The sequence below is a fragment of the Oncorhynchus keta genome, chromosome 1 (genome assembly GCF_023373465.1).
Source record: "Oncorhynchus keta strain PuntledgeMale-10-30-2019 chromosome 1, Oket_V2, whole genome shotgun sequence".
NCBI classification, from domain to species: domain Eukaryota; kingdom Metazoa; phylum Chordata; class Actinopteri; order Salmoniformes; family Salmonidae; genus Oncorhynchus; species Oncorhynchus keta.
The window spans coordinates 14,698,462-14,714,470 of NC_068421.1; the positions used below are offsets into that span (position 1 = coordinate 14,698,462).

The 16,009-nt window shown below is 46.2% G+C and overlaps 1 protein-coding gene across 5 annotated transcripts in view; it reads right to left on the reverse strand.

Moving 5' to 3' along the window:
• LOC118381439 (roundabout homolog 1-like) overlaps window positions 1-16,009 on the reverse strand; it is a 611,139-nt gene that overhangs the window by 94,661 nt on the left and 500,469 nt on the right. For all 5 annotated transcript variants that reach the window (XM_052508183.1, XM_052508051.1, XM_052508220.1 and 2 more), the window contains one exon: window positions 4,296-4,420. In XM_052508183.1, coding sequence (XP_052364143.1) covers window positions 4,296-4,420 — 125 coding nt within the window. The remainder of the gene's footprint in view (window positions 1-4,295; window positions 4,421-16,009) is intronic.

Consider the following 16,009-nt stretch of genomic DNA (forward strand, 5'->3'; position numbering starts at 1 on the left):
AATCTCCACCCGGCACATACAGACGAGGACTGGCCACCCCTCATAGCCTGGTTCCTCTCTAGGTTTCTTCCGAGGTTTTGGCCTTTCTAGGGAGTTTTTCCTAGCAACCGTGCTTCTACACCTGCATTACTTGCTGTATGGGGTTTTAGGCTGGGTTTCTGTACAGCACTTTGAGATATCAGCTGATGTACGAAGGGCTATATAAATACATTTGATTTGATTTGATTAGCGGGCGAAGAGAGATGTAGACAGAGAAGAGAGAAGACAGGACAGATATCAAGAGAGAAGACAGGGCAGATATAGACAGAGAAGACAGGGCAGATATAGACAGAGAATAGAGAAGACAGGGCAGATATAAAGAGAGAAGAGAGGAGACAGGACAGATATAAACAGAGAAGAGAGGAGACAGGGCAGATATAGACAGATCAGATATAGACAGAGAAGAGAGGAGACAGGGCAGATATAAAGAGAGAAGAGAGGAGACAGGACAGATATAAACAGAGAAGAGAGGAGACAGGGCAGATATAGACAGATCAGATATAGACAGAGAAGAGTGGAGACAGGACAGATATAGACAGATCAGATATAAACAGAGAAGAGAGGAGACAGGGCAGATATAAACAGGGCAGATATAGACAGAGAAGAGAGGAGACAGGGCAGATATAGACAGATCAGATATAGACAGAGAAGAGAGGAGACAGGGCAGATATAGACAGATCAGATATAGACAGAGAAGAGAGGAGACAGGGCAGATATAGACAGATCAGATATAGACAGAGAAGAGAGGAGACAGGGCAGATATAGACAGATCAGATATAGACAGATCAGATATAGACAGAGAAGAGAGGAGACAGGGCAGATATAGACAGATCAGATATAGACAGAGAAGAGAGGAGACAGGGCAGATATAGACAGATCAGATATAGACAGAGAAGAGTGGAGACAGGGCAGATATAGACAGATCAGATATAGACAGAGAAGAGAGGAGACAGGACAGATATAGACAGATCAGATATAGACAGAGAAGAGAGGAGACAGGGCAGATATAGACAGATCAGATATAGACAGGGAAGAGAGGAGACAGGGCAGATATAGACAGATCAGATATAGACAGAGAAGAGAGGAGACAGGACAGATATAGACAGAGAAGAAAGGAGACAGGGCAGATATAGACAGATCAGATATAGACAGAGAAGAAAGGAGACAGGGCAGATATAGACAGATCAGATATAGACAGATATAGACAGATCAGATATAGACAGAGAAGAGAGGAGACAGGACAGATATAGACAGATCAGATATAGACAGAGAAGAGAGGAGACAGGGCAGATATAGACAGATCAGATATAGACAGAGAAGAAAGGAGACAGGACAGATATAGACAGAGAAGAGAGGAGACAGGGCAGATATAGACAGATCAGATATAGACAGAGAAGAGAGAAGACAGGACAGATATAGACAGAGAAGAGAGGAGACAGGGCAGATATAGACAGATCAGATATAGACGACTGAGAAGAGAGGAGACAGGGCAGATATAGACAGATCAGATATAGACAGAGAAGAAAGGAGACAGGGCAGATATAGACAGATCAGATATAGACAGAGAAGAAAGGAGACAGGACAGATATAGACAGAGAAGAGAGGAGACAGGACAGATATAGACAGAGAAGAAAGGAGACAGGACAGATATAGACAGAGAAGAGAGGAGACAGGACAGATATAGACAGATCAGATATAGACAGAGAAGAGAGGAGACAGGGCAGATATAGACAGATCAGATATAGACAGAGAAGAAAGGAGACAGGACAGATATAGACAGAGAAGAGAGGAGACAGGGCAGATATAGACAGATCAGATATAGACAGAGAAGAGAGGAGACAGGGCAGATATAGACAGAGAAGAAAGGAGACAGGACAGATATAGACAGAGAAGAGAGGAGACAGGACAGATATAGACAGAGAAGAAAGGAGACAGGGCAGATATAGACAGATCAGATATAGACAGAGAAGTGAGGAGACAGGGCAGATATAGACAGAGAAGAAAGGAGACAGGGCAGATATAGACAGATCAGATATAGACAGAGAAGAAAGGAGACAGGACAGATATAGACAGATCAGATATAGACAGATCAGATATAGACAGATCAGATATAGACAGATCAGATATAGACAGAGAAGAAAGGAGACAGGGCAGATATAGACAGATCAGATATAGACAGAGAAGAGAGGAGACAGGACAGATATAGACAGATCAGATATAGACAGAGAAGAAAGGAGACAGGACAGATATAGACAGAGAAGAGAGGAGACAGGACAGATATAGACAGATCATATATAGACAGAGAAGAGAGGAGACAGAGCAGATATAGACAGAGAAGAAAGGAGACAGGACAGATATAGACAGAGAAGAGAGGAGACAGGACAGATATAGACAGAGAAGAAAGGAGACAGGACAGATATAGACAGAGAAGAAAGGAGACAGGACAGATATAGACAGAGAAGAGAGGAGACAGGACAGATATAGACAGAGAAGAGAGGAGACAGGACAGATATAGACAGAGAAGAGAGGAGACAGGACAGATATAGACAGAGAAGAAAGGAGACAGGACAGATATAGACAGAGAAGAGAGGAGACAGGGCAGATATAGACAGAGAAGAGAGAAGACAGATCAGATATAGACAGAGAAGAGAGGAGACAGGACAGATATAGACATAGAAGAGAGGAGACAGATCAGATATAGACAGATCAGATATAGACAGATCAGATATAGACAGAAGAGGGAGACAGATATAGGCAGATATAGACAGCAGATATAGACAGAGAAGAAAGGAGACAGGGCAGATATAGACAGAGAAGAGAGAAGACAGGACAGATATAGACAGAGAAGAGAGGAGACAGGACAGATATAGACAGAGAAGAGAGGAGACAGATCAGATATAGACAGATCAGATATAGACAGAGAAGAGAGAAGACAGGACAGATATAGACAGAGAAGAGAGGAGACAGGGCAGATATAGACAGAGAAGAGAGTAGACAGATCAGATATAGACAGAGAAGAGAGGAGACAGGACAGATATAGACAGAGAAGAGAGGAGACAGATCAGATATAGACAGATCAGATATAGACAGAGAAGAGAGGAGACAGGACAGATATAGACAGATCAGATATAGACAGAGAAGAGAGAAGACAGGACAGATATAGACAGAGAAGAGAGGAGACAGATCAGATATAGACAGATCAGATATAGACAGAGAAGAGAGGAGACAGGACAGATATAGACAGAGAAGAGAGGAGACAGATCAGATATAGACAGATCAGATATAGACAGAGAAGAAAGGAGACAGGGCAGATATAGACAGAGAAGAGAAAAGACAGGGCAGATATAGACATATCAGATATAGACAGAGAAGAGAGGAGACAGGACAGATACAGACAGATCAGATATAGACAGAGAAGAGAGGAGACAGGGCAGATATAGACAGATCAGATATAGACAGAGAAGAGAGAGACAGGGCAGATATAGACAGAGAAGAAAGGAGACAGGGCAGATATAGACAGAGAAGAGAGAAGACAGGGCAGATATAGACAGAGAAGAAAGGAGACAGGGCAGATATAGACAGGGCAGATATAGACAGAGAAGAAAGGAGACAGGACAGATATAGACATATCAGATATAGACAGAGAAGAGAGGAGACAGGGCAGATATAGACAGACCAGATATAGACAGAGAAGAGAGGAGACAGGGCAGATATAGACAGATCAGATATAGACAGAGAAGAGAGGAGACAGGGCAGATATAGACAGAGAAGAGAGGAGACAGGGCAGATATAGACAGAGAAGAGAGGAGACAGGGCAGATATAGACAGATCAGATATAGACAGAGAAGAAAGGAGACAGGGCAGATATAGACAGGGCAGATATAGACAGAGAAGAGAGGAGACAGGGCAGATATAGACAGGGCAGATATAGACAGAGAAGAGAGGAGACAGGACAGATATAGACAGATCAGATATAGACAGTAGGCTATGGAAGACCATTAGGGTAGTAGAATGGAATGGCCCAATTGGAGCATCAGTTTGAAGGTCAGTGATGTTCACTGATTTTATGGCTGGTTTTATAGGTGTAATCATAAAATGTGTATAAATCATATAGGACTATCATAAAAAAATAATGAAGACTATGATATGACTATGATTTACTACTTATTTGTATTTCATTTTTGTTCCACAAGCATTCCTCAACATGTGCTCATGTTGGGTTCCTGGTGTACTGTAGGTCCCGCAGAGCCTCTCACCTGGCTGCCCTCTCTCTGCCAGAAGATAGCAGGTTGAGGGTTTCCTGTTGCCTCACACTGGAAGGTGACGGTCCTCCCCACCGCCACCACCTGGTTCCTGGGCCGCACCACAAACACAGGGGGCACTAGGGGACAGGCAGCGGGCTGTTAGCTAACACACTGACACAGCATCGCATAATAACATCAGACAGTGATATTAGACATTACAGTTTCATTTGAATGGAAAACAAAGGAATTTCAATGTAACAGTTATGGTCTCTGTATTTAAATGAGCCTTGGATAAGGATTGAGGCGGTCTCTGTTTAGAGTAGACTTTGGGCGTTGCTGGTGCGTGGAACTGAAAGTCAGGCCATTCCATAATGCAGGCTGTGTAGTGTATATATTAACAGTTTAATGAATAGAGAAAACAGGAGTGTGAACCCCTGTGGGTGTCTGCATTAGCATGGGCAAGGACACAGACCAAAAACATTTACATGGAAATGGGGGATAAATGAGCCATCTGTCCAAGCTGACACCCTCCAATAGGAGCATCCAGGACCAGGCCCAGCCAGGATGCATATCCATGCATCTTAATGACAAACTGTTTCAGAGTGAAGCGCTATGTCACCGCCCAATGTCACACACAGAGCCCTGCAGTGACACCGGGCCTCACTGTGCTAATAGGCCTGTGTGGAGGGACACAGCCTGAATGCTGAGGGCCACCGGCTGGGCGATTTACACCTTCATCTCAGAGGACAGCGGGTGTGTACGCCTGGAGAATACAGTATTACTACGCCCCAGACATCTTAACGCTGATACGGGCCAGGTATCACATACATAAAAGCAATCTGCAGCCTGTCACTCCGCATACAGACACAATTTGTCCACAGGTAAGATGGGATATTTGGTAATGCATAAAGCAACACAACAAGGGGGGGGTAGTATAATGAAATGATTTGGTTTTACCTTGGATTACTCAGACCATAGAGCAGATTGTTACCCATTAATGTCCTTTTGTCACTGTTGCCCATGACAACTGAAACATGAGTGCTGATTGGTGGGAGGAGGGTGATGGGAGGAGGATGGAGGGGGTGGTGCTGTGACAGCTTCCTGTTTCTGTCATGGCGTCAGGGTGAATAGGTGACAGGTAACATTTCAACTTACCAGACACAACTAAAAGGAAACAGAAAGACAACAGAACAACACACAAGGCAAAAGATGAATAAATAAATAAAAAACAACACCATGAAATACAATAACATGATTAGGAAGGAAGGCAACAATAGGATTTTCCATGGGTAAAAATAATCATGTCATTGTTACTGAATGAATATGAGATATGTGGGACCAGTCCAGCGGGAACTGAAGCACATTGATGACTCATTACATATGTCCAAATCATGCAGAAAACCAATGAATAGCAACAACAAACACGTAGTGCATCCATACACTTCCAACAGTATTATCTGCATGACGTTGTTCCAAGACTCGGTGTTTACCCATGTTTCCTCAAGAGCACATATTAAAAGAAACATCAACAACTAAACAAATACATAATTTTAAGAAAAACAAAACAGAGGTTGAAAAGTGTTTATTCTCCAACCAGGTTGAAAGAAGATGAAGGTGAGCCTCTCCTCTCCTCTCCTCTCCTCTCCTCTCCTCTCCTCTCCTCTCCTCTCCTCTCCTCTATCTCTTGACTAATGAGGTTTTAGTCTCCTGAGGACCAGCCCCTCTCCAACCTCTAAGGGTACAGCCTTGCATATGGACCACCATGCCATAAAACCACAAGGTGAATGTTAACTGTCACTCTCTGGCCATAAATCTTCCCCAGCCAATCAGTCACCTTATCTAATCTGTCTGCCTCAACGGCTCCCACAGAAACATAAACGCTGTCACTCAGAGTAATGACCCTCCCCTCGCCCCTCCCCCCACTTATCACAGACTTTAAATGCCGATAAGGCTCACTTCAAAAGGTGCCATCTGTGTGTCGTACCATCTCTCTCTCTCTCTCTCTCTCTCTCTCTCTCTCTCTCTCTCTCTCTCTCTCTCTCTCTCTCTCTCTCTCTCTCTCTCTCTCTCTCTCTCTCTCTCTCTCTCTCTCTCTCTCTCTCTCTCTCTCTCTTCTCTCTTTCTCTCTCTCTCTCTCTCTCTCTCTCTCTCTCTCTCTCTCTCTCTCTCTCTCTCTCACACGCACGCAAAAAAACACACCCACACACACCTCCCCACACACACACCTCCCTACAGACACCTCCTCACACCAACCTCCCTAAAGACACCTACCTACACCAACATCCCTACAGACCCATCCCCACAGACACCTCTCTACAGACATCTCTCTACAGACACCTTCCTACAGACACGTCCTTACAGACACCCCCCTACAGACAACTCCCTACAGACACCTCCCCACAGACACCTCCCTACAGACACCTCCCTACAGACACCTCCCCACAGACACCTCCTTACAGATACCTCTCTACAGACACCTCCCTACAGACACCTCTCTACAGACACTTCCCTACAGACACCTCCCTACACCAACCTCAATACAGCCACTCTCTACAGACACCTCTCTACAGACACCTCATTACAGACACCTCATTACAGACACCTCTCTCCAGACAGCTCTAAACCTGTCTGGAACCTGGAGAGATATCAGCTGTCAACCTGTCTGGAACCTGGGGGGAGAGGTCAGCTCTAAACCTGTCTGGAACCTAGAGGGAGAGGTCAGCTCTAAACCTGTCTGGAACCTAGAGGGAGAGGTCAGCTCTAAACCTGCCTGGAACCTGGGGGGAGAGATCAGCTCTAAACCTGTCTGGGTCAAAACTGTGTGGGGGCTAAAATGTCACGTGGAGCTGGGGCTGGAGTGTATGTGTGTTTGTTTCTGTGTCAGGCTCTATCTGTCATCTTATCAGATGGAGTGGAGGGACCATGTAGCCCTCTGCCCACTGGGGGGGTCTTCTGTGTGCCAGGGACCCTGCAGAGTGGTTCATAGGGACTGGAGCAAGGCTGCTGCCGTTCATTAGATCATATTAGCACTGGGAGAGAAATGCATGCTAAGGCTTTAGTCTGGTTAATCGGAGCTCCCATTGTGTCTGTTAGCGTGTGTTATAAACTCAGCTAAAAAAATATTTTCAGCAAACTTAACATGTGTAAATATTGGTATGAACATAACAAGATTCAACTGAGGCATAAACTGAACAAGTTCCACAGACATGTGACTAACAGAAATTGAATAATGTGTCCCTGAACAAAAGTAACAGTCAGTATCTGGTGTGGCCACCAGCTGCATTAAGTACTGCAGTGCATCTCCTCCTCATGGACTACACCAGACTTGCCAGTTCTTGCTGTGAGATGTTACCCCACTCTTCCACCAAGGCACCTGCAAGTTCCCAGAACATTTTGGGGGGAATGGCCCTAGCCCTCACCCTCAGATCCAACAGGTCCCAGGCGTGCTAAATGGGATTGAGATCCGGGCTCTTCGCTGGCCATGGCAGGACACTGACATTCCTGTCTTGCAGGAAATCACACACAGAACGAGCAGTATGGCTGGTGGCATTGTCATGCTGGAGGGCCATGTCAGGATGAGCCTACAGGAAGGTTAACACATGAGGGAGGAGGATGTCTTCCCTGTAACGCACAGCGTTGAGATTGCCTGCAATGACAACAAGCTCAGCCTCATGATGCTGTGACACACCGTCCCAGACCATGACGGACCCTCCACCTCCAAGTCGATCCCACTCCAGAGTACAGGCCTTGGTGTAACGCTCATTCCTTCGTCGATAAACGCGAATCCGACCATCACCCCTGGTGAGACAAAACCGCGACTCGTCAGTGAAGAGCACTTTTTGCCAGGGGTTTGTGCCCATAGGTGACGTTGTTGCCGGTGATGTCTAGTGAGGACCTGCCTTACAACAGGCCTACAAGCCCACAGTCCAGGCTCTCTCAGCCTATTGCGGACAGTCTGAGCACTGATGGATGGATCGTGCGTTCCTGGTGTAACTCGGGCATTTGTTGTTGCCACCTGTCCCACAGGTGTAATGTTCGGATGTACCGATCCTGTGCAGGTGCTGTTACACGTGGTCTGCCACTGCGAGGGCGATCAGCTGTCCATCCGGTCTCCCAGTAGTGCTGTCTTAGGCATCTCACAGTACGGACATTGCAATTTATTTCCCTGGTCACATCTGCAGTCCTCATGCCTCCTTGCAGCATGTCTAAGGAACATTCACGCAGATGAGCAGGGAGAATTTTTTTTTCTGTTTTTCAGCTAGTAGAAAGGCCTCTTTAGTGTCCTACATTTTCATTACTGTGACCTTAATTGCCTAACATCAGTAAGCTGTTAGTGTCTTAACGACCGTTCCACAGGTGCATGTTCATCAATTGTTTATGGTTCATTGAACAAGCATGGGAAACAGTGTTTAAACCCTTTACAATGAAGATCTGTGAAGTTATTTGGATTTTCAGAAATTATCTTTGAAAAACAGGGTCCTGAAAAAGGGACATTTCTTTTTTTGCTGAGTTTATATATGTGTGTGTGTGTTTGAATGTGTTAGCATGTATATATATGTGTGTGTGTGTGTGTGTGTGTGTGTGTGTGTGTGTGTGTGTGTGTGTGTGTGTGTGTGTGTGTGTGTGTGTGTGTGTGTGTGTGTGTGTGTGTGCGTCTGTGTGTGTGTGTGTGTGTGTGCGTCTGTGTGTGTCTGTGCGTGTGTGTGCGTGTGTGTCTGTGTCTGTGTCTGTGTCTGTGTGTGTGTGTGTGTGTGTGTGTGTGTGTGTGTGTGTGTGTGTGTGTGTGTGTGTGTGTGTGTGTGTGTGTGTGTGTGTGTGTGTGTGTGTGTGTGTGTGTGTGTGCGTGTGTGTGTCTGTGTGTGTGTGTGTGTGTGTGTGTGTGTGTGTGTGTGTGTGTGTGTGTGTGTGTGTGTGTGTGTATGTGTCTGTGTGCCTGAATGTGTGTGGCCTGGCTTCTAACAGCTTATTCTGGGTCTAATGTATAGTACCCTTCATGACTGACTACAGAGGACTTCCTTGATTAATATGACAACAGCTAATGAAGAGAAGGCTCTGCTGTACACATTGGAGTGGTTAGATGATGTATGTTCCCTTGCTAACTATCTCCAGTTGTTTAGGCAGCGCTTGTATTTCTCATTCCAGTCACTATCCATGGGTTATTAGTCAAACCACTCTAGGGGCTTCCTTTCCAGTCCCTATCCATGGGTTGTTAGTCAAACCACTCTAGGGGCTTCCTTTCCAGTCCCTATCCATGGGTTATTAGTCAAACCACTCTAGGGCCTTCCACTCCTTTCCAGTCCCTATCCATGGTTATTAGTCAAACCACTCTAGGGCCTTCCACTCCTTTCCAGTCCCTAATTTGTAAGTCGCTCTGGATAAGAGCGTCTGCTAAATGACTTAAATGTAATGTTAAATGTATCCATGGGTTGTTAGTCAATCCACTCTAGGGGCTTCCATTCCAGTCCCTATCCATGGGTTATTAGTCAAACCACTCTAGGGGCTTCCACTCCTTTCCAGTCACTATCCATGGGTTGTTAGTCAAACCACTCTAGGGCCTTCCACTCCTTTCCAGTCCCTATCCATGGGTTATTAGTCAAACCACTCTAGGGCCTTCCACTCCTTTCCAGTCCCTATCCATGGGTTGTTAGTCAAACCACTCTAGGGCCTTCCACTCCTTTCCAGTCCCTATCCATGGGTTATTAGTCAAACCACTCTAGGGCCTTCCACTCCTTTCCAGTCCCTATCCATGGGTTGTTAGTCAAACCACTCTAGGGCCTTCCACTCCTTTCCAGTCCCTATCCATGGGTTATTAGTCAAACCACTCTAGGGCCTTCCACTCCTTTCCAGTCCCTATCCATGGGTTATTAGTCAAACCACTCTAGGGCCTTCCACTCCTTTCCAGTCCCTATCCATGGGTTATTAGTCAAACCACTCTAGGGCCTTCCACTCCTTTCCAGTCCCTATCCATGGGTTGTTAGTCAAACCACTCTAGGGCCTTCCACTCCTTTCCAGTCCCTATCCATGGGTTATTAGTCAAACCACTCCTAGGGGCTTCCACTCCTTTCCAGTCCCTATCCATGGTTATTAGTCAAACCACTCTAGGGCCTTCCACTCCTTTCCAGTCCCTAATTTGTAAGTCGCTCTGGATAAGAGCGTCTGCTAAATGACTTAAATGTAATGTTAAATGTATCCATGGGTTGTTAGTCAAACCACTCTAGGGGCTTCCACTCCTTTCCAGTCCCTATCCATGGGGTTATTAGTCAAACCACTCTTGGGGCTTCCATTCCAGTCCCTATCCATGGGTTGTTAGTCAAACTTCTCTAGGGGCTTCTACTTCATTCCAGTCCCTTTCCATGGGTTATTAATCAAATCACTATCGGGCTTCTACTTCATTCCAGTCCCTATCCATGGGTTATTAGTCAAACCACTCTAGGGCCTTCCACTCCTTTCCAGTCACTATCCATGGGTTATTAGTCAAACCACTCTAGGGGCTTCCTTTCCAGTCCCTATCCATGGGTTATTAGTCAAACCACTCTAGGGGCTTCCACTCCTTTCCAGTCACTATCCATGGGTTATTAGTCACACCACTCTAGGGGCTTCCTTTCCAGTCCCTATCCATGGGTTATTAGTCAAACCACTCTAGGGGCTTCCACTCCTTTCCAGTCACTATCCATGGGTTATTAGTCACACCACTCTAGGGGCTTCCTTTCCAGGCCCTATCCATGGGTTATTAGTCACACCACTCTAGGGGCTTCCTTTCCAGTCCCTATCCATGGGTTATTAGTCAAACCACTCTAGGGGCTTCCTTTCCAGTCCCTATCCATGGGTTATTAGTCACACCACTCTAGGGCCTTCCACTCCTTTCCAGTCACTATCCATGGGTTATTAGTCAAACCACTCTAGGGCCTTCCACTCCTTTCCAGTCACTATCCATGGGTTATTAGTCAAACCACTCTAGGGGCTTCCACTCCATTCCAGTCCCTTTCCATGCGTTATTAGTCAAACCACTCTAGGGGCTTCCATTCCAGTCCCTTTCCATGCGTTATTAGTCACACCACTCTAGGGGCTTCCATTCCAGTCCCTTTCCATGCGTTATTAGTCAAACCACTCTAGGGGCTTCCATTCCAGTCCCTTTCCATGCGTTATTAGTCAAACCACTCTAGGGGCTTCCATTCCAGTCCCTTTCCATGCGTTATTAGTCACACCACTCTAGGGGCTTCCATTCCAGTCCCTTTCCATGCGTTATTAGTCAAACCACTCTAGGGCCTTCCACTCCTTTCCAGTCCCTTTCCATGCGTTATTAGTCAAACCACTCTAGGGCCTTCCAATCCTTTCCAGTCCCTTTCCATGCGTTATTAGTCAAACCACTCTAGGGCCTTCCATTCCTTTCCAGTCCCTTTCCATGCGTTATTAGTCAAACCACTCTAGGGCCTTCCAATCCTTTCCAGTCCCTTTCCATGCGTTATTAGTCAAACCACTCTAGGGCCTTCCAATCCTTTCCAGTCCCTTTCCATGCGTTATTAGTCAAACCACTCTAGGGCCTTCCAATCCTTTCCAGTCCCTTTCCATGCGTTATTAGTCAAACCACTCTAGGGCCTTCCACTCCTTTCCAGTCCCTTTCCATGCGTTATTAGTCAAACCACTCTAGGGCCTTCCAATCCTTTCCAGTCCCTTTCCATGCGTTATTAGTCAAACCACTCTAGGGCCTTCCAATCCTTTCCAGTCCCTTTCCATGCGTTATTAGTCAAACCACTCTAGGGCCTTCCAATCCTTTCCAGTCCCTTTCCATGCGTTATTAGTCAAACCACTCTAGGGCCTTCCAATCCTTTCCAGTCCCTATCCATGCGTTATTAGTCAAACCACTCTAGGGCCTTCCACTCCTTTCCAGTCCCTTTCCATGCGTTATTAGTCAAACCACTCTAGGGCCTTCCATTCCAGTCCCTTTCCATGCGTTATTAGTCACACCACTCTAGGGGCTTCCATTCCAGTCCCTTTCCATGCGTTATTAGTCACACCACTCTAGGGGCTTCCATTCCAGTCCCTTTCCATGCGTTATTAGTCACACCACTCTAGGGGCTTCCATTCCAGTCCCTTTCCATGTGTTATTAGTCAAACCACTCTAGGGGCTTCCACTCCACAAATAAATCACAAGTTATGGCAAAATCACAAGCGGAGGGAAGCCCATTGCTTCACTGCATTATTTTACTGGTAATTAATATATTCCCAATATATTCATAATATATATTCCCAGGATGTCTGTAGTTTTATATCACCTTTATTTAACCAAGCCCATGATGTGGCCATTCATGTGTTTCTTACGTCAATAAATGGAATATTTGACTGTTTCTAAGTTCAGAGGGGGTGTACAGACAGGCAAACACATGTGAAAACAATAATTCACTGATTAAGTTAGTAATGAGAGCAGAGCAGTGAGAAAGAAAAATATCCCCTGGCACACGGTACAATGCTGACATTGTTCACTGAGGATCTGGCCATGAGAGTTGTGAAGAACAAAAACACTATCTGTCCATTCTGGAATGAATGAGCCAAACAAACCAGCATATAACTATTTTAAGATTTCACTTTGGAGTCATGATAAATGAGTATAATACTTTTGATTCAACCAAAAACAATTCAAATGAATATACTGTTCACATAACATATCGTAATCAATAAAATATTGAATCATGTTTCCAGCTACAGGTCGCAATACTGTGACGCTGTGAACTTTCCTTCTTGATCCAAGCCCGATCTAAACCCGATCCAAGCCCGATCTAAACCCGATCCAAGCCCGATCTAAACCCGATCCAAGCCCGATCTAAACCCGATCCAAGCCCGATCTAAACCCGATCCAAGCCCGATCTAAACCCGATCCAAGCCCGATCTAAACCCGATCCAAGCCCGATCTAAACCCGATCCAAGCCCGATCTAAACCCGATCCAAGCCTGATCCAAGAACTTAAATGGGGCTTCAGTACCCTCATCTGGGAGTTACTGGCAGAGCTTTGAATTCACAGAATGTTGACATGAATTCCAAATAGGAGCAGAATATCTCATTTACTCCAGTGTAATACATCGTCTGAGCCAACAATTCACTACCACTGAAATTACATTAAACCAGTGGCAAGTGTCTAAGAAATCTTACTCAACACATCAGCAGCCTTCCTGTCCAGAATGTTTTTGTAAATAAACATGTTATTTGTGCCTTAATCTCTCCCTTTGGGTTCCTTCCCTCCTTCCTGTCATCCCCTGTGATCTGACAAGACACTCATAATAATTTTTAAATCGATAACACATATGACAGATCAGTCATTTAATGTGCTTGCTCTCCTGACAAGCATCAGACCGGAAACAAATATGACATGACAAAAACCTCTCTCCTTCTCCTTCTCCTTCTCCCCATCCCCCTCTTCCTCTACCTCCCTAGCTAGAGGAGGTAAACACTTCCTTTAGTTATTAAGTGGCACAAAGTCTGATGATGCACTCTATATACTGTGAGATGCCCCACCTCATCCTTCATGCTTCCTCTAATACAGGGTCTCGCCTCATCCTGCATGCTTCCTCTAATAGAGGGTCTCACCTCACCCTGCATGCTTCCTCTAATACAGGGTCTCACCTCATCCTGCATGCCTCCTCTAATACAGGGTCTCACCTCATCCTGCATGCTTCCTCTAATACAGGGTCTCGCCTCATCCTGTATGCTTCCTCTAATACAGGGTCTCACCTCACCCTGCATGCTTCCTCTAATACAGGGTCTCGCCTCATCCTGCATGCTTCCTCTAATACAGGGTCTCGCCTCATCCTGCATGCCTCCTCTAATACAGGGTCTCACCTCATCCTGCATGCTTCCTCTAATACAGGGTCTCACCTCATCCCTCATGCTTCCTCTAATACAGGGTCTCACCTCACCCTGCATGCTTCCTCTAATAGAGGGTCTCACCTCATCCCGCATGCTTCCTCTAATACAGGGTCTCACCTCATCCTGCATGCTTCCTCTAATACAGGGTCTCACCTCACCCTGCATGCTTCCTCTAATACAGGGTCTCACCTCATCCCTCATGCTTCCTCTAATACAGGGTCTCACCTCACCCTGCATGCTTCCTCTAATAGAGGGTCTCACCTCATCCCGCATGCTTCCTCTAATACAGGGTCTCACCTCATCCTGCATGCTTCCTCTAATACAGGGTCTCACCTCATCCCTCATGCTTCCTCTAATACAGGGTCTCACCTCACCCTGCATGCTTCCTCTAATACAGGGTCTCACCTCATCCCTCATGCTTCCTCTAATACAGGGTCTCACCTCACCCTGCATGCTTCCTCTAATACAGGGTCTCACCTCACCCTGCATGCTTCCTCTAATACAGGGTCTCACCTCACCCTGCATGCTTCCTCTAATACAGGGTCTCACCTCATCCTTCATGCTTCCTCTAATACAGGGTCTCACCTCATCCTGCATGCTTCCTCTAATACAGGGTCTCGCCTCATCCTGTATGCTTCCTCTAATACAGGGTCTCACCTCACCCTGCATGCTTCCTCTAATACAGGGTCTCGCCTCATCCTGCATGCCTCCTCTAATACAGGGTCTCACCTCATCCTGCATGCTTCCTCTAATACAGGGTCTCGCCTCATCCTGCATGCTTCCTCTAATACAGGGTCTCACCTCACCCTGCATGCTTCCTCTAATACAGGGTCTCGCCTCATCCTGCATGCCTCCTCTAATACAGGGTCTCACCTCATCCTGCATGCTTCCTCTAATACAGGGTCTCACCTCATCCTCATGCTTCCTCTAATACAGGGTCTCACCTCACCCTGCATGCTTCCTCTAATAGAGGGTCTCACCTCATCCCGCATGCTTCCTCTAATACAGGGTCTCACCTCATCCTGCATGCTTCCTCTAATAGAGGGTCTCACCTCATCCCTCATGCTTCCTCTAATACAGGGTCTCACCTCACCCTGCATGCTTCCTCTAATACAGGGTCTCGCCTCATCCTGCATGCCTCCTCTAATACAGGGTCTCACCTCATCCTGCATGCTTCCTCTAATACAGGGTCTCGCCTCATCCTGTATGCTTCCTCTAATACAGGGTCTCACCTCACCCTGCATGCTTCCTCTAATACAGGGTCTCGCCTCATCCTGCATGCCTCCTCTAATACAGGGTCTCACCTCATCCTGCATGCTTCCTCTAATACAGGGTCTCACCTCATCCCTCATGCTTCCTCTAATACAGGGTCTCACCTCACCCTGCATGCTTCCTCTAATAGAGGGTCTCACCTCATCCCGCATGCTTCCTCTAATACAGGGTCTCACCTCATCCTGCATGCTTCCTCTAATAGAGGGTCTCACCTCATCCCTCATGCTTCCTCTAATACAGGGTCTCACCTCACCCTGCATGCTTCCTCTAATACAGGGTCTCACCTCATCCTTCATGCTTCCTCTAATACAGGGTCTCACCTCATCCTGCATGCTTCCTCTAATACAGGGTCTCACCTCATCCTGCATGCTTCCTCTAATACAGGGTCTCACCTCATCCTGCATGCTTCCTCTAATACAGGGTCTCACTAATACAGGGTCTCACTAACCAAGACAATTATCACACATCAGTCATAACGTGGCTAATAGGCAAGCATATGTATTTACGTAGCAAACTAAAAACACAGAGCCGAACATTAGCTAGATAGCTAGCTAGCTAGCTGCTAGGACGCTGTCATGTCATTGGAGGACTGGGTG